This window comes from Ictidomys tridecemlineatus, chromosome 7 (assembly GCF_052094955.1).
Source record: "Ictidomys tridecemlineatus isolate mIctTri1 chromosome 7, mIctTri1.hap1, whole genome shotgun sequence".
NCBI lineage: Eukaryota > Metazoa > Chordata > Mammalia > Rodentia > Sciuridae > Ictidomys > Ictidomys tridecemlineatus.
The window spans coordinates 177,095,256-177,122,084 of NC_135483.1; the positions used below are offsets into that span (position 1 = coordinate 177,095,256).

General features: G+C 33.4%; 2 protein-coding genes across 10 annotated transcripts in view; both read left to right on the forward strand.

Annotated features, from left to right (window-relative positions):
* Positions 1-18,448, forward strand: part of Spag16 (sperm associated antigen 16) — an 872,559-nt gene extending 854,111 nt beyond the window's left edge. For all 8 annotated transcript variants that reach the window (XM_040294874.2, XM_040294876.2, XM_040294878.2 and 5 more), the window contains one exon: positions 18,079-18,448. In XM_040294874.2, the coding sequence (XP_040150808.1) occupies positions 18,079-18,254 (176 nt within the window). In that variant the 3' untranslated portion in view covers positions 18,255-18,448. The remainder of the gene's footprint in view (positions 1-18,078) is intronic.
* Positions 18,449-18,673: 225 nt separating this feature from the next.
* The window catches only part of Vwc2l (von Willebrand factor C domain containing 2 like), a 151,708-nt gene continuing 143,552 nt past the window's right edge, over positions 18,674-26,829 (forward strand). The window contains exons 1-2 of one of the 2 annotated variants that reach the window (XM_021730733.3): positions 18,674-19,749; positions 22,116-22,585. In XM_021730733.3, the coding sequence (XP_021586408.1) occupies positions 22,196-22,585 (390 nt within the window). In that variant the 5' untranslated portion in view covers positions 18,674-19,749; positions 22,116-22,195. The remainder of the gene's footprint in view (positions 19,750-22,115; positions 22,586-26,829) is intronic. The other variant, XM_005331854.4, reaches the window with a different exon arrangement.

The following is a 26,829-nucleotide window of genomic DNA, read 5'->3' on the forward strand; positions in this document are numbered from 1 at the left end:
TCCATGGGAAAGAAGCCTTGAAGCAAATGCAGAGAATAGACCAGAGATATTTCTGAGGTAGTGATCAGACATGGGCGGAGGACACTTGATTATATATATTAAGGGATCCAGAAGGTTCGATTTTACAGTAGAGATCACAAACTCTGTATGAGCATAGGTAGGATATGTGCAGATGGTTTAAAGACGATATCTTGGATCCAAGCTTTCTGAATGAAAATGTTGCCCCTGATATTTTCTGGGCAATTTTCTTTATCTCTGTAGCTTTAATTTTCCCTAAGATTGGAATAATCATGGGGACGATTTTGATGAACAAATTGGTGAATACATGTAAAACAATTCTTAGTGTGTGAGAATTAAGTAAAAAGAAATAGAAATATTTGGGGGTTCATATTTTTCATTCAAATTAGTATTTCTCAGAATTTGGGGGAATAACTTTTATAGTATATTATTTAACTCGTTAGTTAATTAGTTTGATGCTGCAGATTGAACCCAGGACACTCAACCACTGAGCCACATCTTCAATACTTTCTATTTTTTATTTTGAGACAGGGTATTGCTAAATTGCTTAGGGCCTTGTTTAGTTGTTGAGGCTGGCCTTGAACTTGAATCCTCCTGCCTCAGCTTCTTGAGCAGGTTGGTATTCTTAAAACTTAAATTAATTCATTTATTTACTAAAAGATAGAAATTTGGCACTACATTTTGTCAACCAAAATGTAAATTTCACATTGAAACATTGGTAACTATAGATTATATTCCAAAGTCTCAATGTGGTAGCATAAGCTGAAGCAGATAAAAGAATTCCAAGTGGATGCTTCTGGAAATGGATCTGTGTGTGGTAGGAGAGGGCTTGGGATGCAAATTATTTTTAATTATAAACCTGTGGGGCTTGTTTATTTCTTAAAATGTATATTTCCCCAGTAAAAGTGAAAATTAATTTAACATGTAAATATCTTGCATGGAAACTATCCCCTAATCTCTCTTCTAGAAAGTAGTTTAATGATATTTCATGAATCTCAAAGAGCATGTGGATAACTTATAACTGTCTTGGTTAAATGTTATAGTTGTCTTCCTACAGTTATACACTGTTCTTTGGTTGGAATTGCCTGGAGAAAATATGTAAGATTTAGTTTTATCTTACCTTGTCCTTACTATTATTAGGCAGAGAAGCTTTGTCAATGAAATCTAAAATTGGGTTTAAAAAAGTAGATTTTTTTTTCTTTCTGACTAGTACATTAAAGAATAAGCATAAAAGAGAATATTGATTGAATTAAGTATGTACTAGATGGGAATCAGTATTTTCAGACCAAAGGGAAAAATATTTTTACCAAATAGCAAAATAATCATCTAGTAAAAGAAGCTGTCATACTTATCAATTAAAATAATTTAAGTCAAAATGTATGTGTATGATATGCATAGAATTTAACATTATGTCATATTTCTTTTAAGGTGCTTTGCATTTGATTGAAACTAAGAGTAAAACTATTTTAGACCCCTTGTGCTTTAGAATACTCACACGGGGAAAAATTAGGGAACTATTATACTTGGGAGATATTGAAAGTATAAAAATAAACACAAAAAATTTTAGATTTGCTCCAAAGAGTTTTAAAGGCCAATATTGTACTATTTTGAAGAGAGTTCTAATTTTAAAAACTCAGATCTCTAGTTTTCTTTTTCTTTTTAATTTTTTAAATAGGATTCCTCTCAGTCATAGGAAATGTATCACCAGAACTATGTAATCAATGTGAAGCAGATGGTGGAGCAATTATCTGGTGTATTGGGCACTACCAATGGCCAATTCATAGAATATGGGCCAGAAAATTCATTCTGTGCTTTCAATCTGCTTTCTTGTTATGCTAGGGGTTTTTTTAATGACAATCTTTATATTAATTTAGTTCTCATTGTATAAGCTTCATCTAAATCTCTGCCCCCCCACCCCACTCTCTCTCTCTTCAAATCAGAGTTACACAGTGATGATCTTAGGAATTGAGTAGTATGAGCTATAATTTACTTGTTAATATCAGTTGGGCTTAGTACTATTAATCTTTTGAGGAAATAAAGACTGCCTCTACTAGTGTATAAATTTGAATACTTCATTCATTTAAAATCATATGGTATGGTTCACAGTTTAGAGAAGGCACTGTATTTGTGAATGTTGATCCCAAATTATGTGCAAGAATAAAAGACTTTCAAGAAACATTTAATGCTCCTATTTCTCAGCCCTTAGGGTAACACATCCTAAGTGATGTATAAATTTTATTTTTAATTAACAATGGGAAATGAGCTGTTAATTGCATCTTGGTTAGAAATTTTCAGTTTTGTTTTTAAAGACTTTATGTTTTTAGAGCAGATTTAGGTTTACAGCAAAATCAAGAGGAAGATACAGAAATTTCCCATGTGCTTCCTGTCCCCTTACATACATAGCCTCCTGCATTATCAACATCCTCCACCAAAGTGGCACATTTGTTACCCTTCATTGACATATCATTAGCATCCAAGATCCATAGTGAACATTAGCGTTCACACTTGGTGGTGCACTTTCTATAGTTTTGAATATTATTAGATGTTTTCACCATTATAGTATCACACAGAATACGGCTCTAAAAATTCTCTGTGCTGCTGATTCATTCTCCTCATTACAGCTTTGACAATCACTGACCTTTCCACTGTCCCCAAAGTTTTGCCTTTGCCAGAATGTCTGATAGCTGGAATCATACAGTATGTGTGGTCTTTTCAGGTTGACTTCTTGTGATTAGTAATATGCATTTACATTCCTCATGTCTTTTCATGACACATAGCTTAATCCTTTTTAGTAGTGAATAATATTCCATTACTTAGATGTACCACAGCTTATTTATTTATTCACTTTGAAGAATATCTTTGTTGCTTCCAAATTTGTGTAATTATGAATAAAGCTGTTCTGAAAATCTTTGAACTGATTTTTTTGTAAACATATGTTTTCAATATCTTTATGTAAATGCCAAGGGGCATGATTTTTTGATTATATGGTAGAACTCTATTTTTGTAAGAAACTGCCACACTGTCTACCAAAATGGCTGTGCCAGTTTAGATTTCCATCAGCGATGAATGGGAATTCATTCCTGTTGCTCCACATCTTTACCAACATTTGTTGTTGTCTGTGTTCTGGATATTGACTATTCTAATGGGGATATGGTAGTATCTCATAGTTACTTATTTTGAATTTTCTTAATGACATATGATGTGGATCATAATTTCATGTTTATTTACCATTTGTATATCTTCTTTGGTGAAGTGTCTGTCAAGGTACTTGGTCCAATTTTAACCAGTTTTTTTTTGTTGTTCTTTTGTTCAGTTTTAGCATTTTTTGTATATTTCAAAGAATGGTTCTTTATCACCTATTCCTTTTGCAAATATTTTTTTCCTTGATGCTTGTCTTTATTCTCTCGATGGTGTCTTTTGCAAAGCAGAATTTTTTCATTTTAGTGAATACTTCCAGATTGATTTTAATACATTATCATATTTAATATCTTCAGTTATCCCCAGGTGCAGGAGTGCGTGCCTGTAATCCCAGTGGCTTGGGAGGCTGAGGCAGGAGAATCACAAGTTCAAAGCCAACCTCAGCAAAAGAAAGGTGCTAAGCAACTCAGTGAGACCCTGTTTCTAAATAAAGTACAAAATAGGGTTGGGGAAGTGGCCCAGTAGTTGAGTGCCCCTGAGTTCAATCCCTGGTACACCTTTCCAACCCACAAAAATATATCTTTAGTTATCACTATTTGGCTTCTGTAGGTGCTAACAGAATTACTTAAACTCATTGTGTAGATACCCAGTTCTAAAATATTTTGTCTGCTCTGAGAATAATCAAACATTTTTAGTTCTAAATGTAAACAATGACTAACAGCAATAACAATGGGCATCTTATTGTATAATTAAAATTCTTGAAACTTTCATTTTTTATTATTTTCTAAACATTTATAAGAGTAGAAAAACAGTATAGGAAAACCACATTCACCCCTCACCCATGTCTAACAACTGTCAACATTTTGTCAGTTTTGTTCCATTGATCCCTTCCACTCACATTTTCATGTTTTATATTAAATTTCTGAAAAAATTTCCAAAGAATAGATTTCAAGTTTAAATATAGACTATAGAAAAAAACGACATTGTTTATGAAGATAATGACTTCACAAAATAACCTTATCAATTTGTGTGGTTGTTTTAGTAAAACTTTTTTGCCATTGTGACTGGAAGAACTGGTGAGAACAACTTTAGGGGAGGAAGAATTTATTTGGGCCTCATGGTCCCAGTTCATAGGTGGCTAAATTCATGGCCCTCAGCCAGGGGTGAAGCAGAACATCATGGTGGGGCGTGTGGTCGAAAAGCAGCCCAGAACATGAAATTCAGGAAGCAAAGAGAGAGGTCCCTTCACCACAGGCAAAATATAAACCCCAAACGCACACCTCCAGAGACTTCCACCAACACCTGCTTCCAGTTACCACCCAGTTAATCCATTGAAGTGGATTAACACGCTGATTGGGTTTAAGGCTCTCATAACCCAATCATTTTACCTCTGAATTGTCTTTACATTGATTCACACATGATTTTTTAGGGAACACCTTATATCTAAACCAAAACTGTAAATTTGTGTGTATTTTAAATGTTATTTTTATTTTAAAAATAGTTGAAATAATTGTTTTAGTATTCAGAACTCCTTACAGAACCACATCAAGATCTTTTGAATATGTACAAGATTCTCACTGAAACTAAAAACATATCAACCCAGATAAAATAGCTCTTAAAAAAGTTTTCTTAAGTTTTCCCCTAAAAATATGAGAACTATTAGGATAACCTTATAAAAACATGACATATGTTCTTATTTTCATAATTATAATGGGTTCCTTTTCTTCTTAATACAGGAAATTCAATGTAATTTGCTGGGATAGTGTGCCTTTTGAGGTGGTATACCCTGAATATATTTTATTCAGATATGAATAATGTTAAATATGTGATTATTAATATGTAGTTAATGAAAAAAAGCCTGAGTTATGGAATATCTTTCATATTTTAGTTCAAGCTCTTTTATGTTTCTTTGTGACTAATTTACAGTCCTGCCTCCAACTTTCCTGTAGTTTGGAATTTTTTTCTTTTCTTTCTTTTTTTCTTTTTTTTTTTTTTCATTTTATAGCCCCATTATAAATCAAGGGACTCCAAACACTGGCAGTCTATTCAACAAAATAATTGTGCTGATTTTTTGAGAAGTCTAGATGAGTTTGTTTGCACAGGAATCTTTCAAGCAGGCAAGAGGATGAGATGAGATGGAATGTCAAATAGAAATATAACAAAAGGTAAAGCATTATTTCCGTGGCCTAGAGTGTGGCTAGTTTTGCTTATTTTCTTTACTACAAAAATGACTTTGAAGGCTGGGGATATAGCTCAGTTGGTAGAGTACTTTCCTCACATGCACAAGGTTCTGGGTTCAATTCCCAGCACTACAAAAGACTTTGAATTGTACATCTGAAATTAGTATCTAAAGTTGACTTTTTTTTCCCCATTTCAAGCATCCATTCATTTCAAAATAAGAGCATTTTGTTTCCCATTTGAACATTCTCATTGTACACTCTCAAATGTCATGGTGGGCTCTCAATGAGACCCTTCCACCTGCCCGTCACTTTAATTAGTTCAAAAAAGACCATGATTCATGCAATAAAATTAGGAGCAACTTTTACCCAATGTGAAACTGCGAGGAAATAGAGGTACTTTTTCTATGTACCTTGAATTTGGGGAGCTATGGGTGTGAACCTGATGGAACTGCGAAGTGGAGATTTCAGGGAGCTTAGTCTTTCTTTAAAATTAGCAGATTATAGCATGTTTAATTAATTTAGCCACCACAAATTCATTCAGAGTTTGACATTAACTTTTCCAGCTATTTTTTTTCCTCTGTGATAAAGGCATCCACTTCAGCTACAATTATGTTCTCACATATTTGCATCATTTTTACTATATATAATAATAGTGTAGTGATGCCGATGTATCACTTAACCACTTTTATCTAACAGACAATATTTCCCTGGAGTTGGAAAAAATGAAGTTCTAAAAATAAAGATGCAAATACTAACAATTCACCACCTTAATATTAACTAGCAGAAGTTAAGATTATTTTCTTTCCCACAGACAAACCTCCATATTCAAGAAGCAGGGGTTCCTTTATAACGAAGGTTTTTTTTGACACCAGTTTTGGCACTAAGAGAAAAATTCCCAAAATAAGAGAGCTCTGACTTTTCAAGTCTTAAAATATGGTAAATTCTAAAAGTGATTTTATTAATTCATAAGATAAAAAGTGATTCTATTTTAATTAAATTTTTTGGTATAAAACAGATGTCTTTGGCTCTTTCCCTACTCAAGGACAACAATAGGGAAGAATCCATACGGTCTGTGGTCTGATCTGAACTACACTTGGCCATAGCTTCTCAGATCCTCAGTAATAAACCAAGACTCGAGTTTCCTCTGACATCAGCAAAAGCTTTTCTGAAATTTTGCAAGGCTCCAGGTGCATAGAGTCCCTGAATAAATACTATTCCAACACTGATCAGCTGCATAGGTGAAGACCAAGTTAGGAAACAGGTCTACAAGGATTTCTTAATGAAAGCAGGTGGCTGTTGATATTCTAAATAGATTCAATAATTAGTTAGAACATTTTTAGGACTTTAGGTGCATCTCACAGAGGATTTCAGTAATATCCAGAAGACAGCTCATGTAGGAAAGCACCTGTTCAAGAATCTATTCATTCATGTTCTCCTAATAAGGGGAAAATATTTTGAAAACTGTACACAGTAAGGCCAAAAGTTTTGTCCCTAGCAAAGGATGCTTAAATTGTTGGAATTATTTACCTGCTGCAGTGTAGATGCTTCTGGGGAATTTCAAAACACCATTGAAGATATGTGAAATGCGATTTAGTTTATTTTGCACCCTACTGCTGATCAATATAATATTTTCAGAAAAAAATGTTACTTGGAAATATCAGAGAAATGCCTTCCTAAGAAAGATGTGGATTTTATGTGAAAGACAAAACAACAATAACAACAACAAAAAACAGGTTTTTATGTTGTTTTGTTTCTATGTGTCTATTTAAGGAAAACTTATAAAACTTCACTGTGGAGAATTCACTTGCTTAATAAATAACATTCCATACCAAGTTAAAGTAATGGTAGATACAGTTTGCTGTATCATTTAAACACATTGTGTATTCTAAGTAAAGTCCACATCCCTGCTTGACCAAAGTCCTAAAGTAAGACATTGCAGCTTTCCTTGCCCTCTCTCTTATCATTTTTATGAAATTAGCTTCTGCCAACAGAAATTTAAAATGCATTTTTAGGACTATGGTACTCTGTATTTACACTGCAACATCAAATCATCTTCCTTCAAGTAGTGTTACCTACAAGGGAAAAGTTTGGTCCCCTCAGCAAGAGTATACATAATCAAAAATACTGGGAAAGTTTCTAAATTGTTACAAGCACTTAGGCAAGTTAAATTTCCAAGTAATATTTTTTTCTGAAAATATTATATTGATCAGCAGTAGGGTGCAAAATAAACTAAATCACATTTCACATCTTCTTCAGTGGTGTTTTTGAAATTCCGAGTAATGGCCCAGGATGGGCCATTAATGCAAATCCTCAAAATTTAAGTAGTTTCTTGATACTTTTCATTTTGAGGCATCTTTTAAAGAAACAACAGATGCCTCTCCACATGCATTCAAAAAATCAATACAATTAATCAATAACACTCTCCACAGGTAATAAATGCTGAGAAGCATTTCTGCCTATCTGTATTGATTGAGAGAATTGCTTCAAATTGGTTCTGATGTGTATAAAAATCATTTCCTTATTGATCAAAGCCTGTCTTCCCCTTTCTGATATGTTATTTCATATACGGCACTCAATTGTTTTAGTCTCCATTCTTGTATATTTGTGATAAACAAATTTCTTAAGATCTGTGAGTGAGACTAATTCGAATGAAATATAAAATGGGTGATTTTGTTTCTTTGGGGGAACATATTGCTTGAAATTTAATCAAAGCATGAATAACCACGAGAAATTTATTCTAATGAGAAATGTAATGATGTATTTCATTCACATTTTCATTATTTATAATAAGCCTTAAAGTTTTGAGTCTACCTCTATTTCTCATGACAGAATTTTGTTCACGCAGATTCCATGCGTCCAGTCCAGAATAATGCTGTCTCTAATGGTATAAATATGCCATTGTAGCCAATTATGGACTCAAAATATTGCTATCAAATAATGTTTTGAAACATGTTCCAACATATAAGTGAAATCTGAAACATTTTTCCTAATATATGTGTTTACTGTATAGAGTAATAAGAAAATCATGTCTTCTAAATTAATTTTCTAAAGAGAAAGTTGAAGTTTCAACAGATAGAATATTTAGTAAGTCTTATTTAAAAGGGCTATATTTACCTTTGACTCAACTAATGTATGTATCCACAGTTGGGTGGCCAACTGGTATTCAGCAACTGCTGCTTCACTGGGGAAATTTGATTGCTCATTGAGAGTCCTCCAAGATAGCTCAGTTCCTGACTCTTGATATGTTAACCACTGGTGTGAATCATTCCTCCAACAACAAAAATTCAGATTCCTGCCACTAATTTCATAGCCAACATCATCTATGTTTTTATCTGGATGTTCCATTACAATATGACATGATTCTGACCAGTGAATACAGTGCTATGAAAAGTGTTTCTGAAATAACATCTTCTTAAAATGTGGCTTCATTTAAAAGTTTCATGCATCGCAGTGGGGTTTGCTTGAATTTTCAGGGACTAGGAATTGCCACGTTCACAAGTGAGTTTCAATGCCTTTACCTTAGGTAACTTGACTTTATCAAGCTAACAAATTAATTCTTTTCTTATTAATTTTTAAGAAGTATTTCATGCAAAAACAGATTAAGTTGAAGTATCTCAGCAAAACAAGAACAGTTTTCTTTATAGTAATAATTAGTATAAGAAATTGGGTCAAATATGTCCATTGTATTCACTATTTAGGTAAGACTGAAAGGATATTTGCAATTTTGAAAGCATAGGCATCTGAAGGATGACATATTCTGGTTTGTTTCCCCTAGAGCAAAAATGAAATGAATTTTCTATAACATCTTAATATAAAACACTTACCTAAAGAAGTGGAGGTATCTTTTCTGCCCACTAAGGCATTTTTGAATCCTGGGAACATTAAATGGGCTCCTCAGGCTCTGAAAGAATAAAGGCAGCCCCTCTAACTCCCTCACTTATTCTCTGACACAAGTTGTGCAATCAGATACTTGGAGTAAAAAAAAAAAAAAAAAAAAAAAAAAAGCCAATGGAGTAAAAAGAGAATGCAAAATTTTAAACACTTCTTATACTTAAAGAAAAATTAATTTTAAATTATTCCTAGAAGCATGCATACATAGATTCAGCTGGAAATTGGAGCTGCCCACTGAAGAGATGTTTACCGAGTCATGTTGCATTTTAGTAAGGGTGGCTTGATCACAGTGGGAGAGACAACGTGGAGTCGATCAATAAAAATTCATCCAGAGGCATTGGAGCATGATGTGGAGAATGGAGCATGAGCTCTGGAGCCACGTGGACCCCAGGTTCAAACTCCACCACGTCATGAGCTGCAGGCTTTGGCGAAGACACTTTAATCGCTCTACACCTCATCTTCTTCTTCTATAAAGCAGAGTATATGCTGGCACTATCCAACAGAAATGTAATGTGGGCCAATATAATTATGAATAGAATAGTAGCTATATTTATAAAAATGTATATTTATATTAATATATTGTGCATATTTAAATATGTATAAATCTATTTTTAATACATCTCAACATATAATCAATATTAAATTATTAATGAAATATATTACATTTTCATAATAAGTCTTTTAAATCAAGTGAGCATTTGACAATTACAGCACATTTCAATTTGTGCCAGCTGCATTTCAAGTGCTCAATAGCAACACATGCACTGTGCCTATTATAATGGGTGATGCAGGTATATACATGTCCCATAAGCATTGTTGTAAAGATAAAATGAGATAATGCATGTAGAGGAATTATCAGAGTGCTTGGTAAATAATACATTCTAGAACTGATACTTGTGACAACTATTACTGTTATCCACTAAGTATTGACTATAACAATCTGCTCAATAAACTAGGCAAATGCAAAAACATGACACGATCCCCATCCCTCAGTTTATCAAAGAATATAAGAAAAATACATGGTTAACCATTATAGATGGCATAATATTACAACGTGTGCATTATTAAAATGTAAGAAATGCTCAGGAGAGGAAGATCTGCTACTAGGGATGTCTTATACCAAATGAGTTAAGGAAATAATTTTGAATTGAGATTTAATACTTTTGTTAAAGATATGGCCAGGGATACTTTCCTTCACTGAAAAGGAAAGTATCACTGGAAAGGAAAGTATCCCACCAGAGGTAATAACAGAAACAAGAATCCAAAGGTAGGGAAATGAAAAATATATTTAAGAAATGAGGGCAAATTGATGAAGAACATAAGGTTCATGTGAGAGGGTACTGAGTGAGTAAATGCAGATTTATATGGGAGTGTCAAGGCATTAGAAATCATGCTGAAAGTCTTGGACACCGTCCACTGTCAGAAAGAAATAGCAAAAAGAGTACCATCTTAGGAGCTGAAGCTCTGGTTTCAGTCAGATACTGTAACTGGCTCAGAGTGTGTGCTTTCTACCTTGGCCAAGTCATTTCACCTGAGCTGCTTCATTTGTAAAATGAGATGGTTGGTTTAAAACAAAAAAACAAAACCCTAAGACTGTCAGAGATGTGAAGTGCCTCTTTGATGTTGCAGCTGCTGAATTTGCTATTGATTTGTTTATATTTATGGCATTCTAGGATGGCAGTAACATAATTGAAGAAATACATTACGAATGAATATAAGTAGATTCAAGAGTTAAAAAAAAACTAATGAAAAAAAGTTCCTTTTGGCAATCATTTCAGTGGACCCAACATTTTAAAATGAAGATTTTAAAATGGTAGACATAACAGATGGAAATAGGTTTACTACAGAAAATTGATAAAAAAGAATGATCAAACCTGAGTGTAGAGAGAGAAAGAAATTCATGTTTCTACAATTTGGAGTATGGAAAATAGAATTAGTATTCATAATAGAAATGGGAGAACTAAGGAGATCATTGGACTGGAGATGTGGGAAGATATGTAAAATTATTTTTTAAATTATCAAGGATGACTTTTAGTAAGGATACTGTTTGCTTTAAAATATATGTATTTAAGGATTAATGGACATACACACACACACACACACACACACACACACACAAATAATGATTCCTGTAAGAACATAAATGTTTTAGTTTCAGAGATTCACAAAGTAATAAAATCAAAACTATGTAAAACAATTATGAGATTACATCAGCATTACATTTAAGAACTTATTTACTTAGGGAATTCAGTGGTATTCATAGAGAAGCCCCAAAGTGTCACATTTATCTGAATCTTAATTTGTGAAAGAAATGCTAACGCCATTAAATGAACCAAGACTTTTTAAATAATAAGGATTTCATTTCAAATCCAAGCTTGACCTTCTCTGGGTTCATGCTTCATTTACTAAAAGGAGAGAATGTCTACTTCCTAAGGGCGAGTGGAAAACATGAAGTAAAAGGTGGAGCTCTAGATACTGAGAAATGGATGGCTACTATTAGCTCTCTCCAATAAACATGAATGCCAAAGAAACGGGCTCCTACCTTTTCCTGTGTTTCCATGAGTATGTCAAGTTCCATAACTATTGAAATTATTGCTATACTAGGCAGCATGCCAAATCCTGGAGGATTTTTCCAAATAAGGAGGCAAGTAAGTATTGAATTTAAGATAACTCAGCCATTCCAGCAGTATGGCTTTCAAATCAAATTGAATTTTCACACATGTATCTACTTAAAGTTCATTAAAAATTCTTTAGTATAAAAAAGTGCCAATATTTTATCTGCATTCTTTACTATTATTCTTTATAATTAGCATGGAATAATAAGTTTCCTACTTATGTTTGTTAATCCAGTGGTTATTATGTTCAGATAAAATATTACACTCTATTTTCATGGGTTAACTCATTCTATAAATTTTTGAGGGCTTCTATTGCTGGTGGTGTTTAAATTAGTAAGTACATTCAAATATTTGATTTTTTTATAACAAATCCACTTATGACTGCCTCATTCAAGATATTAGTGGAACTAGTTCTCCCGCAAAAAGTTGCTTGTTGAAACAAAGGATAAAGAAGCTGTTAGTAAATACAGTTATCTCATCCTAGACAAAGGCCCCCAAAACATACATTGGATAAAATATAGCTCTTCATCAAATGGTGCTGGGAAAACTGGAAATCCATATGTAGCAAAATGCAATTGAATCTCTCTCTCTCACACCCTGCACAAAACTTAACTCTTAGTGGATCAAGGACCTAAACATTAGGCCAGAGACCTTGTGCTTACTAGAAGAAAAAGTAAGCCCAACTCTCATGTTGGCTTAGGAACTGACTTCCTCAATAAGATTCTTAAAGCACAAGAAGTAAATTCAAGAATCAATGAATGGGAAGACATCAAACTAAAAAGCTTCTTCACAGCAAAGGAACCAATCAAGGATATAAACAGAGATTTACAGACTGAGAGAAATTTTTTATCACCTAAACTCAGAGCATTATTCTATAGAATATAGAAAGAACTCAAAAAACTTAACACCAAAAACCCAAAACACAAATAAACCAATCAATAAATGGGCAAAGGAACTGAACCATCATTTGACAGAAGAAGAAATATGAATGGTCAAAGATATATGGAAAAAATGTTCAAATTCTAGCAGTTAGAGAAATGCAAATTAAAACTACACTGAGATTTTATCTCACTTCAGTCAGAATGGCAATTATTAAGAATACATGTAACAATAAATAGTGGTGAGGTTGTGGGGAGAAAGGTACTTTCATACATAGTTGGTGGGACTGCAGTTTGGGGCAACCACTAAGGAAAGCAGTATGGAGATTCCTCAGAAATCTTGAAATGGTACCACCATCTGACCCAGTTATCCCACTCCTCAAGATTATATCCAAAGGATTTAAAAACAACCTACTACGTGATGAAGCCACATTAATGTTTATAACAGTTCAACTCACAATAGCCAAGCTATGGAAACAACCTAGAATATCCTTCAGTGGAGGAGGGGTAAAGAAAATGTGGTATATATGAACAGTGGAATGTTACTCAGCCATAAAGAAGAATGAAATTATGGCATTTATCGGTAAATGGATGGAACTAGAAAATATCATGCTAAGTGAAATAAGCCAATCCCAGAAAACCAAAGGCTGAATGTTCTCTCTGATTTGTGGATGCTAACCCCAAACAAGGAAAGTTGGAAAGGGAAATAATAGAAATCCATTGGACTAGACAAAGGGGAATGAAGGGAAGGGAGAGAGGAGAGGAATAGGAAAGACAGTAGAGTTAAGTGGAAATACCGTTCCTTGCCTTGTATTTGAATATATGACCAGGGTAACTCTCCATCATGTACAACAAGTGTGAGATCCTAACTAGAATAAGTTATACTCTATGTATGTATATTTTGTCAAATACATCCTACTGTCATGTATAACTAACGGAACACATTAAAATTAAAAAAAACAGTCAAATAATGTGGAAGGTTTAATCAGGTAATTTGGTTTTTCAATTCCGGCAGAAGTTGGAGGGGAGACATTTAAATAAATATAGTGATTGATTTCACAAATAAAAGCAGAATTTGAAAAACATTTATGCTCAACAGTTAAAAAAAAAAAAGAAGCTTTATTAGTTTTATAAAGGCTATAAATTTGTTTGAACTGAGTTTCAAGAGTTCCACTAATAAAGTTTGGCTCTCTTTGTTTTAATTCTAATCCAATGGATTTCTATTATTCCCCTTCCCAACCTCCCTTGTTTTGGGCTAGCATCCGTAAAACAGAGAAAACATTCAACCTTTGGTTTTCTGGGATTGGCTTATTTCACTTAGCATGATAATTTCCAGTTCCATCTACTTACCAGCAAATGCCATAATTTCATTCTTCTTTATGGCTGAGTAACATTTCACTGTGCATATATATACCATATTTTCTTTATCCATTCCTTCATTGAAGGACACCTACGTTGTTTCCATAGCTTGGCTATTATTTGTTGAGCCGCTATAAGGTTTGGCTCACTTAGTAACAGAGATTAGGAGAAATTTAGTTCTTACCTTCCAAAGCCAAAGTAAGTTGTTGAATTCATCCAATAAAAATAAAATAGATAGCAGGATACATTTACCTCATTGAACTCTACTGGTCCACAAAAATATTGATTTACTCAATGAGAAATATTCTTAAGTCTTGATATATAAAAATAAGTATTGATTATGAGTGAAGATGTAGTCATAATCAGGTACTGTTGATATACACTGAGTTATTCATATAAAAATAGCAATTACAAAATTAAATTGATCTTATCATCAGATTATTTTTTTTCTCATTCTGTGAAAAATGTGTGCACCTTAATAAACCCAATGCAAACAAAAGAGAAAAAGTAAGACACTTTATGGCAAATTTTATTTTTTTAATCAGTCTTAGTAAACTATACTACTCTTCTTAAAAATCATATATTTTTAGTCATGTCATAACTCTGGAATGTGTATATTCAGACTTTGGTTAATTATTCCTTCTAAAATAATTATTCCTTGTAATTACTAATTACTTTGGTTAATTATTCCTACTAAAATAATTTATGTAGGAATTTCTGTCAAAATAATTTTGTCATATTTTGTTTATTCCAGGTAATAAAATAAAGTGGAAATAAATATACTTTATAACCTATGTTTTATTATTTTACATTTTTAAGAATACATATTTTCTTTAAACATGAACATTTTTAGTGCAGGTTCTACATGAATTTTTTTCAGCACTACTTAAAATTTTATCCTATTATATTTCCATTCTATTGACTTGTTTTAATATAGATAAATATTTAATTCTTCCTAAATTTATCATTAAGACTCTAACATTCAGATGACAAATGACTTGTATTGTGGCTTGTTTTCTTTACCAATCACCACAATATTTTAAAAAAAAATATTTATTTATTTTTTTATTTGTAGTTGCATACCTTTAATTATATGTGGTGCTGAGGATTTGAACCCAGGACCTCACATATGCTAGGCAAGCACTCTACCTACCGCTGAGCCACAACCGCAGCCCCTCACCATGATGTTTTAAAAGAGACCTTACACATTTCCAGAAACACTCTACTCTCTAAAGATGCTACAAATAATCAGGCTGATTTTTTTTTTTTTTAGAGTGCCACCTCTCTCACACACCAGCTAGATATTAATGTAGTCACTGCCACATCCTGGGAAGCAATTTTGACAATCTTGTAACCTAAGGATTTCAGTTCCCCATTTCCAGCCAAACTGATCTTTAAGTGAGACATTATATGCTATGTAATAATCCAATTACTTTAAATAAGGTTGAAGGCAATTGTAAATTTATATTCACTTTAGAAATTAGTTATTATATGTATACATTCTTTTGATCTTTTGAAAATGAGTTCAGGTAAACCTGAAAACCTCACCATAAACTTGCTGATTCAAAATCTGCTCTAGTAAAGACATATTTTTTTTGAAACACCTAAGGCACAGCACTGCTAAATTACATATTCCTATCATTAGGTTCCAGTATTATCATTTTTCTCCATCTTATTGAAAAAAAAAAACTTTCAGAAATTACCCAGAGCCTTCATAAACATTTCCAATTACGATTTTTTGGACAACAAATGACTTGTATATGTAAACCAAATATTAATGGTTTATAGCTAAATATTTTCCTTTTCCATTATAAGCTTTGATCCTTTTTGGTTTTATTTTGCTTCAAAAATTATAAAAATAATAATATTGACTCCCTTCCCAGCTATTGTATAAAGATTACAAGAGGGATGAGGCTATAGCTCAGTGGCAGAGCACTTGCCTAGCACATGTGAGGCACTGGGTTCGATCCTTAAAAAATAAATAATACAAATAAAGTCAGGCTCTCCATCTACAACTACAAAAAGATTTTTTAAAATAGTACAAGAAAAAAGTTATGTTTTTGATTCCTAGAAAAGTCACAAACAGCAATTACTACAGAGTGTGGCTAGAAGTGAAAACCATACGTAACGCCTCTGTCAGCAAAGACTTACTAGAAGAGGGTTTATAATATATATTCACATCTGCTGCTTTGGACACTCTAATCCATCCTAAGGATCTTTGCTGTGTCAGGCTTTGTTCTAGATGAAGAGGCCCAGTAGTTATAAAGGTTTGCAAATAGGCCATATTTATCATGGTTAGCTTTACTTTTAAAATTCTCTTGTTTCCAAGATATTCATGATGTTTGGGATATAATTTGGAATTAAATATTTCACTATGGCTTTCATGGTGATACCATTCTAGAATTCATATTATGAAATGGATAAATTCTGTTTCCACAATATATTACCTACCTAAATCCATGAAGAAGGTATCATTGATAACCATGCTGTACCTTTTGTGAAAAATAGTGGCTAAAAACCCAGGCTGTGGATTTGAAGTACTTGTACTTAAATGTTGGCTTCTTCCATCTCTAAAATGCCATCATGATCTGGTTTCCTAGCTTTCTGTAGCTTCTCCTTCTTCACTCACACATTGGCATTAATGCTGTTTTCCTTGTCATTAGAATGTTGTAAGAAATGTGTGGGATTATCCACACTGAGCACTAAGTATGATATCTAGCGTGTTGAGAGCTTAAAAATTTTTAAACATCATTGCTGGAATGATAACATGCTTTCTATGATTAGATATTCCAGTGGATAGAACTAATGTTCTAGTTATTTATTGTAAATGCTAAACTTATATAAAAACCTTCCATTGACTTCATTTGCCTCTAAGTTACCTAATAATTTATTACCAGGCTTTTAAAATAAAACTTTTAATTAAAACTAAATTCTTACTGAGCACGGTGACGCACAACTGTAATCCCAGTGGCTCGGGAGGCTGAGGCAGAAGGATCCCAAGTTCATAGTTAGTCTCAGCAGCAGTGAGGCACTAAGCAACTCAGTGAGACCCTGTCTCCAAATAAAATACAAAAAAAAGGTCTGAGGATGCGGCTCAGTGGTTGAGTGCCTCTGAGTTCAATCCCTGGTACCCCCAAAAAGCAAAAGAAAGCAAAACTGAATTCTTGGTTTGTTTTCACTATGAAAGAATGATTCACTAAAAAGAATATGACATAAAAATTATGGGAATGCCCTGTATTTTATTTAGCTAAAATACATAACAAAAATTTTGATTATTCAATTTTTTTTTGAATTTTAACTTAAAATAAAAATCCCAAGTCATTTTGAAATGGAGATATTTATTTTCACTTCAAATCCAGAGAAAGTTTGTTGAGTTCATGAGTATTATCATTTTTAAAGTAAAAACATATATTATTATAGTTTTGAACAATGATTTAGCATAATTTTGATAAATAATTTTAAAGTAGAATACCAATTATACCATATAAATTATTCATGATACATACTTGTAGATATAGACTCTATTTTTCCATAAGTAAAATTTGAAAACTATGCCATTTTAAACTTTTTGACATAGTCATTTGAAGAAGAAAGTTGCCTTGCTTAGCTGCTTTCAATCTCATCTTTTCAGAATGATTTATTAATCACAAATATAAGGAGAATGGCAGAGCACTTTGATGACCTCTGCATATAAAGTAGGCAGAGGATTAAACTTCATTTTCCCATTCTAAAATTTTATAATCTATTCATTGATGTGTCTAAATTTTTACTCAAATTGTTTTTATACAGGCAGGAGCTAGTTTATATTAAATGACTGACATCTAAGAAAATAAAACGATAGTCTGCTGAATCACAATTAAATAAAATACAATGTTATATTGCTTATAAGATGTGACTGCTTGAAATAAAATCAATCTCCTCTCTCTCTCTCTCTCTCTCTCTCTCTCTCTCTCTCTCTCTCTCTCTCTCTCTCTCTCTCTCTTTCTCTCTCTCTCTCAGGTCGAGTATTAGCTCAAGCGAGTGGCAATGGGGTTATCCATTTGCTGGATCTTAAATCTGGACAGATTCACAAACTGATGGGCCACGAGAGTGAGGCACACACGGTGGTGTTTTCCCAGGATGGAAGGAGTCTGTTTTCTGGAGGTTCCGACGGCACAATTCGAATGTGGTCTTAATAGTCAGCAGCGTATCCCACTGCAGAGGGCATTCCCTTGAAGGCTTAAAAATGCTTCCTGGAGTCCCAAACCAGTAAATAACTGGTTAAATATGCCACTAGGTAACATTTACAATTTGCTTTAGAGCATGCTTTGGACATGTTTTGTAGTGTTCATACTGTTACCAATAAAATAAAGAAAAAACTTTTTGCTTATTTATTTGTGTCTGGGTCTTCCCACCGTCCGCCCCCCCCCCCCTTATTTTGATAAGAATTTAGAAGCAGAGCATCTTTGCTAGGGTTTTGGAAGAAACAGCTTTACAATGACGCCTAATGACAGACTAGATGAATTACAGGAGATTGATTTTTAATGTTAGAGAACAAACTGCAGGAAAACGCGGCTACTTTTTTTTTTTTTTTTTTTTAAATCAGACCCAAGCTGCAGAAGACTGAAGTTTAATCATGTAGCACAGGGAAAGTCTTTTGTCAACCAAAGGGTCACATAGAATAGTCGAGCATACATTTTCAGATTCTTTGATAAAGATTATGCCTTATCTGTTAATAATAATCAAGGACTGCAGATGGCTTAAATCTAAATGCATCTCTCTTCCGGAACTTTCATTTCTGCAACTCATCCAAGAATGCATTAGGTATAATTATGATTTTTAAATTTTGTATTGTAATTTCAATGCAAATAAGTGTCGCGCACGTAGAAGGCTCCCCTACCCGCCCTCCTAATGCACGCATCGCTGTATAAAGTGCGACTGCTTAGAGAACACTCTAGCCTGGTCTAAAGAAGCAGCTCCGGGATTTGGACCAAGCTGGGCTCAGAAGCCAGTTGTTGGCGCTGTCCGTGGTGCTGAGGAATTCCCGGCTGCCGGCAGAATGAGCTCCAAATCAGCAGTCTGCAAACTGCTCTCAGTGATGCAGAAACCCAGCTAAAGTTGCTCCTTTCCTCCATGTCCACAGTTAGCATTTTCTGGTGTGTAAGAAGGGATTCAAGCAACATATCGTGGACGATGCTGATGGTATTGCCGGTGGAGCGGGCTTTAAGCTACAGTACGCTGTTGCTGTTTGTGATCCTCAGAGCCTAGCCAAATCACCTCTACTGCCGTAGCAAACACTGTGTAAGTGAACTCATGTGTGGAGGAGGCGTAATCAGCCAGGAAATTTCATAGAAGGATCTAAGAAAATGCTAAAAATAAGTTCAACATGATTCTGCTACTGGGGTCTGGATTTCTACAGGACCAGCATTGCTTCTTTCTTTGAATTCTGAAGACAGGTCCAAAGCGTATTTCTTATGTGTGTCTGCTGTGTTTCTCTCTGGAAGGGTGGGAGACTGCTTCTTGACTGTGTTTTGAAATGGGAGGTAGAGAGAATGGATTGCCTTTAGTTCATGCCTGAAAATGTATTCTTTGGGTGATTAAAGAGGAACTGCTTTCCTAAAACATACCTGACCTTTAAGTTCATATTGGTCTTTGACCCCCACCACCACCATTAACCTCCACAGTGACTAGGTAAGTGTATCTTATGACATGAGTTATGTTTGTTTTCTAAAAAATATTTATATAGATGCAGTCATTTTAAAGCATATGTAGCAATATGGGGAGGGGTGAAAGTTTAGCTGGGAAGTAATCTTCAGTTTAGCAGTGTTTGCTTTCTTATTAAAAATCTTCAGATAATCATGTCATTGGTTTCTCTAATGTATCTTTTCTTAACAGTGTCTTAAATTGCACTAGAGCACTCAATTATGAAGAAGGCTTTTAAAAAAATAGCCTAAGAACTTCATTATATTAAAAAGAAAGCCTTGTATTCTCCATGCAGATTTTAAAATGTATTTCACAAAATAAAAGCATGTTTAATGTTTATATAAAGTAGATATCACACCCCTATTTCTACCTTTTAGTGTACATTTATCGTAACCTGACACATTAATGCCTACCTGTGGCTTACAAAGAGATCATTTTCTGTGTCCTTTTGAAGCAGAATCATATGTGTATTTTATATGGCTTATCTTGCATGTATTGACAGATACTCCTGGAGTATTATAAGGACGCACAGAAGCTCCCCTTTCTTCTAAGATAAACTTTCTAAATATGTAAGATGTATATAAATGTATCCTCTAATTAGTAAAATATATTTATGCCTTTCAGAAGCTCCTATTATGTTTGTAGCCTCTGTAGTAATTTAGGAGGAAAAAATGCTTTGTCAAAGGGAGCTCCTAGCTTCTCAAGTAGAATTATAGGTTTGCAATTTCTTGTTCTTTCATGACTCATTATTTTTGACATATTTTAAGAGAAATCCATCTCCTTTATCATTACTACCCAAAAGGAATTCTAATGTCGAGAATTTTAGAAGGAATTCTAATATCAGCTTTCTCTAAAAAAGGACATGAATATACTACCTTCCATCTTACTATTACTACAATTTGCATATCTAACTTAAAATGCAAATATAGCCTAATAGTTTATGAAGTTGCCTAGCATTATCTTCACCTTATTTAATATTATCATGTATATATTGAATAAAATGAGATATTTTACTATTGCTCTTAATATAATGTGAAAATAAACCAATGAGTGACATTTGCAAGTGATTTGAAAATGTCCTATATGCAATCTTAGTGATATTGTCATGAAGCTGATAGCTTTTTGATAAACACATGAAATATTTCACAACACTTTTCCTTATCTAATATTCCTAAAAGTTACAGTTTCTCCAGAGCTTAGTCACTCTAAGCATTTTAATAAGAGCCCCACTACCAACATTTCCAAGCACTAATATTAAGTGAAGTTTACCAGTCAGGGTCACCATTTAAGAAGGTATATTCTCCATGAATGGCAATGCCTCATTATTATTTAAAGAAACTTCCATAAACAGTTTTTATGGTGGCATCTTTGTGCAAATTGCCTAAATGCAAATATTTTGGGCATTTCAAAGGGTTATATTTCCAAGACTGTATGATGGTATTTATATATTACATGGAAGTAATTAATTCAAATGATATTATAAAATTACTAGATTCAAGTTGCTGTAAAAAAAAAACAACTTCATGGGCATATCTTTCCTGCCCACTAGGAGCTTACCTCCTGAGTAAAACAAAGATGTGGACAAAAGTACAAATGCATTTGATTTTAACAAATCCTTTTCAATAAATGGAGTTCTTTCATATTATTATTTTAACTCTTCTTTCTCTTATTCACTATGAAATAGTTACACTGTTTTTATTATTAGCTATGTTTCCAAGTCCAGATCCATGTTGACTGAAAAAAGTAACTCATGTTCAAATCACTGTATTAATCCAACTATTGATATAACTAAGTAGGAGAGCTTTTATACTGGCTCCATCCCAATTATAACCTACAGTCAACTGTTGGTTGATTCCATTTCTTTTAGAATTCATTACTTTATACTAATCATCTTTTGAGTTTTGATGCAGATGATGATAACATACATCCCTTCTACCATTGACTAGTGCCGTTAGAAGAAAAAATAGAGCATGTGAGTTCAAATATTATTGAACTCTTTGTCAGTAGCTCCATATACTCACTTCAAACTTCAGTAAAATCACTTCATATAGTTAGACAAAACCAAACCTTTGAAATTTAAAAGATAAATACAAGGTGAGGGTTTCCATGTAAAATAATTTCATAAAGGACATATGTTAATGAGCACATTGCCAAGGATACATTCCCCACACTTGGCAATGAAGTATGGATGATTGCATGAACTTAGTCTATTTTAGATCTTAGTATCTTCCAAATTGAACCCAGTCTTAGTATCTTTCAAATTGAACCCAAACAATCAATATAAGAACATGGGATTTAGTGAATCTATATTCTCTTTATATATGTCAAATTATTTTTTAAATATTTATTTTCAGCCTACCCCTCTTGTATTCCCATGGAAGGAGCTGAGTATATTTAATAATAGGAGCACACCCAGAAGTCTTTGAGGAGGGGCATGGCTCTTCATATTCATGAAGCTTGCATACTTCTATTGGTCATCCCTGGATTGGTCACCTCTGCTGCCATCAGTCATGAAGACTATCCTGCTGATGAAAGTGACCAGACCTCCAGTAATGACAATCTGATCTTTGATGACTATCGAGGGAAAGGGTGTGTGGATGACAGCGGCTTTGTATACAAGTTGGGAGAACGGTTTTTCCCAGGGCATTCCAACTGTCCATGTGTCTGTGCTTTAGATGGACCTGTTTGTGACCAGCCAGAATGCCCAAAAATTCACCCAAAGTGCACAAAAGTGGAACACAATGGATGCTGTCCTGAGTGCAAAGAAGTGAAAAACTTTTGTGAATATCATGGGAAAAATTACAAAATCTTGGAGGAATTTAAGGTATGAATTACCCTCCATATTTATTCAATACTAATTTTTCACATTGCATGCTTAGTAGATTGTTACATTAAAATCAAAATTGGAAAATATTTCGAAGTTTATCCTTAATTCATAACATTATGATTTTAGCTAGCATAAATAAGATCATGCTTGAAGTTTTGGCCAATTTCTTGGTCAGTATTTGTAGAGTTTCATAGTAACCTTTTTCTTAGAAGAACTTTGAACATGCTTAATGTCTTTTATTTTTGGCCTTTAAACATTTCTTTGTATTATTATAAAATATGTTTTCTGAGGGAAGGAAATTTGTTTGTAGGCTATGTGTCTATTAAGTTTTGTTACGTTTTGGCCATTTAGCCTATATTTGGAGCCTTTTAACTGTGGTCTTTAAGTATTTGTTTAGTGTGCGGAAATGTAAGTGCTATAGTAACATGCTCCCAAACTGTGATTTTCATGTTAAGAAAATACACTGGGCCTACTTGTTGTAGAACAAGGTCCCTGTCTGTTCTATGCTTATCAAACTTTTTACTTATAGGATTCATAGAACACTGAATTTTTATCATAGTGTATCTAAAAAAAGACTCATTTCTTTTCAACATATATGGTATTTCTTAGTTTTCTTATGCTTTTGACTTAGATTTAAAGAACTTAAAGTTCATTTTTATCTGTTCTTGGATTCTCTTTTCTCCAATGGCTAGTTTTCATTAAAATGTCCTATAAGCCAGATATGAATCCTGAGGGCATGATAATACATCAAAAATATCATCTTTAATTGTAATGACAGTTTGTGCCTTGGAGTGTCTGTCATACTTATGTCTTGATTTGAAAGGTTCTCTTTTTGTCTAACCATGTTCTGTGGCAAGGTACTCAGAATAATATAAGTAAAAGAAGGTATAGCTAGATTCCATTGCTTTCAGTCTCTCTAGGTTATGGGTTAAAACCAGCAATTTACCTAGGAATGCCTTACTGTTTTAACTGACTTCCTTAGGACATAAGGAAATTATAATCATACTTATTTTATCAGCTTTCTTAGACATAGAATGTTATTCTAGACTTTCCTATTTCATGTATAAGAGTTTGCTGTACAATATTGACAAGTAAAGAGCTAGGGAGTCTAGTAAAATTATCATTATTGGCATCAAATGATAGCAAACAGTATACTATTATGCATTTACTGATGACTTTGTGGTCCCTAAAATATTAGCTATTTTTACTTTCAGGTTAATAATGAAAGTAAATACAAGTACTCAACACATCAAGGTTTATAGAACCATGTCCAGAATTACTGTCATTCTCTTGTAACATACATATATTTCTAGAGTGCAAAAAAAAAATTGTAGGAACTGTACTACCCCAAATTAAAAAGTACATCAGGAAAAGTTTGTGAGGTACATATATAATTTAGTAATTAGTATTTAATAAAGAAGATGAGAAATTGATTATATGAATTTAATCAATTCACCACTAAAAAGTGCTATAACTTTCCCTTATTATATAAGATGATAACTATGTTACCATGTCAAACAATACAAATATGTATCCAACAAAAAGTTGATAATTCCTATACCCCTTTTAATTATCTCTCTACTATAATCTAACCCTACTCTATTCCTAATGTATAACCTATTGATGTACACAGCTTTGCCACTTGACTTTCTATGACATTGGATTTTTAAATGTGTGTTGTTGTTTTTTTTCTAAAATAGATGTCATGCTTTTGTAAGAATGAGGAACTAAGATAAAGAAAGTTTAGGTAACTTCTCCAAAAGTTAAGTCAAGTAACTTAACTTATTCTAGATGCCACCTTTTTGACAGTGAAATCTATTCAGCCTCTTGAAGCACTCTCTGGTTAGATAAACCTGGATTCAACACCCAAATTCATCAATGGGAGTAAATTTTTGGATGGAATCCTTAAACTTTTTGAGTCACAGTAGTACATGACAACCATGTACTAATTAACTCTCTTGGGAAGAGAAGTTGGAAATATTTAATGAAATATAATTTAAGTTAATTTACTAGACTTGCAGTGACAGATACAAACTAGGTATTGAATAAAGGGTTGTTCTCCAGTATCCAGTGACTAACTCTATGTTCTAAATTATGCTATGGCTTTGCCTATGTCTTTTAATGGAAATTCAACTTTTTCAAATGAAGTAATTCCAATATATTTTTAAATACTTTACTTATCCATATGAACTGTAAATATTAGCCATTATTTGTCATCTTGCTTCTCTTCCAGTTCAACTTCAAAGAAAAAAATATTTAAATAGAAATAAAATTAAAAACAAAACCAGCTTGCAATGAATTAGTACATAATGTTTAAAGATGTATAGAACTTTCATTTAATAATTTTGATATGTTATTAAGGCAGTTGCAATATTATATCTTCTTTGCATATAATATATTCATCCAATAAGCATTTATTGGACGTTCAGTATGCAAGATACTGTAAATATACATAAATTGGAAAGCAGGATACATGGAAGTCAAATTCTCTTCTCACAAGGTTAATTGATTTAGAGAATAGAGGCAGTTAAAAGTTATATTTGTGACTATAAAATTCTAATATAATTCCCAAGGGATTGTAGTATCAGAAGCTTACCAATAAGTATGAGACTTGGTTAAATAATTTTTTTTTAAAAGGATGGTCACAATTAAGCCTGTTCTTTAAGAAATGTTGAAATTGATCTGAGGAGATTAAAATTCCAAAGTGGAACTGCTGGAGCAAAATAAAAGGTAAATTTGCATTTGTGTTGGTGGACAGTGGATAGAAGAGACTGGGCCAAAGTATAACAGACATAAAACACCAGACATTGTGCATAGAGGTGAACTAGTTAAACAAGATTGCTAAAGAAGATTATCTTATATCCAAGTATGAAATTGAAAAGAAGTGAAGAAAAATTAACAGTGGGGGAAAGACAGCTATTGAAAACAAAACAAAACAGATGTGATGATTGGCATGTGTAAGAACAAAGACATTCAGTGTTGTTTTCAGGATAAAATCTAAACTCCCTAGTGTAGACTAGATCACTACTCACGAACTTCGTCAAACACTTCAGTCTTCAGTGACTTCTCTTCCATGTGTTTGCATTTTCTGTCCCACCACATGAGCACTTTGTCAACATTGCTTACCTCTATGAGTCCTCAACTACTTCAGGACTCTATTCAAATGTCGTCTCACCATCTGTCCTAGTGCTGTGTCCCAGGCTGGATCCCACTCCTCTTCTACATGTTCCCACAACATGCTGTGAACACCTTATAACAAGAATGGGAATGGTAATGGTAGTCAGACACCATCAAGAGCTTTACATGTATCAACACATTTCAAGATTTGCAAGACCTATATTTTCATTAGCACCATTTTACAGATAAGAAAAATGAATCATCAAAGTATAACTTGCCCAAAAGTGAAAAGTGGAAAAATTAAGGTTTCAACTCAGGCAGCCTGCCTGAACTCTAAGTTCTTCACCCTCTCCTGCTTCTGTCACAGTGCCATAACACATGTAATATGAAACTACCTGGGTCATCTGCTAGAAACTACCAGTTTCTTTCTCCCAGTAAACCCTTTAAGAGTAGATACAATGTTTTCTTATTTCTCTATTCCCAAACCTCTGGAGTATGTAAGCCATGTGGCATAATGGGCCTGATTATAATTGAACATATAGAACAAAGAGGTTAATTAGAATCCCTTTAAATTTTTCTTAGTGTCTGTTTATATGTTGATCTCTTTAAGTTTATATGAAGACTGATCTTCAGGTAGCTAAAGGTGCAAGCATTGTTCCCAGATGGAGCACCTGTTTCCAGCCTGCTTCTACTGTCAACTCCTCTCCCAGGCCCTTCCTAGCCAAGGCTGGTCTTGGATACTATCTCCATCCCCATGTTGCAATTACTGCCCAGTGTTTTAGTTGTGCTGTCTCACCCTATATAATTTAAAAACATATGTCACATCTCAATCTTTTCTAATTAGAAAATTCAAATATAAATTGATCTATATATGTTTCCTTATAGGAAGAATAACGCTCTTCATAGAGGTTGTGGGGATACATTTTTCCATTTCCTGATGCAAACTTTGAAAATAAATTTCTCTCTAATCTTTTTGAAAACGCTAAATTCTCCAGTGTTCTGGTAATATTGTATTAAGATAAAGGTCACTGTATAGTAGGTTCTCTCATCTTTTTTTTTAATATCTTCCCAGGCAATATGACACTGGAACCTACTTTTTTAGGAAATAAAGTGCATAAAGAATA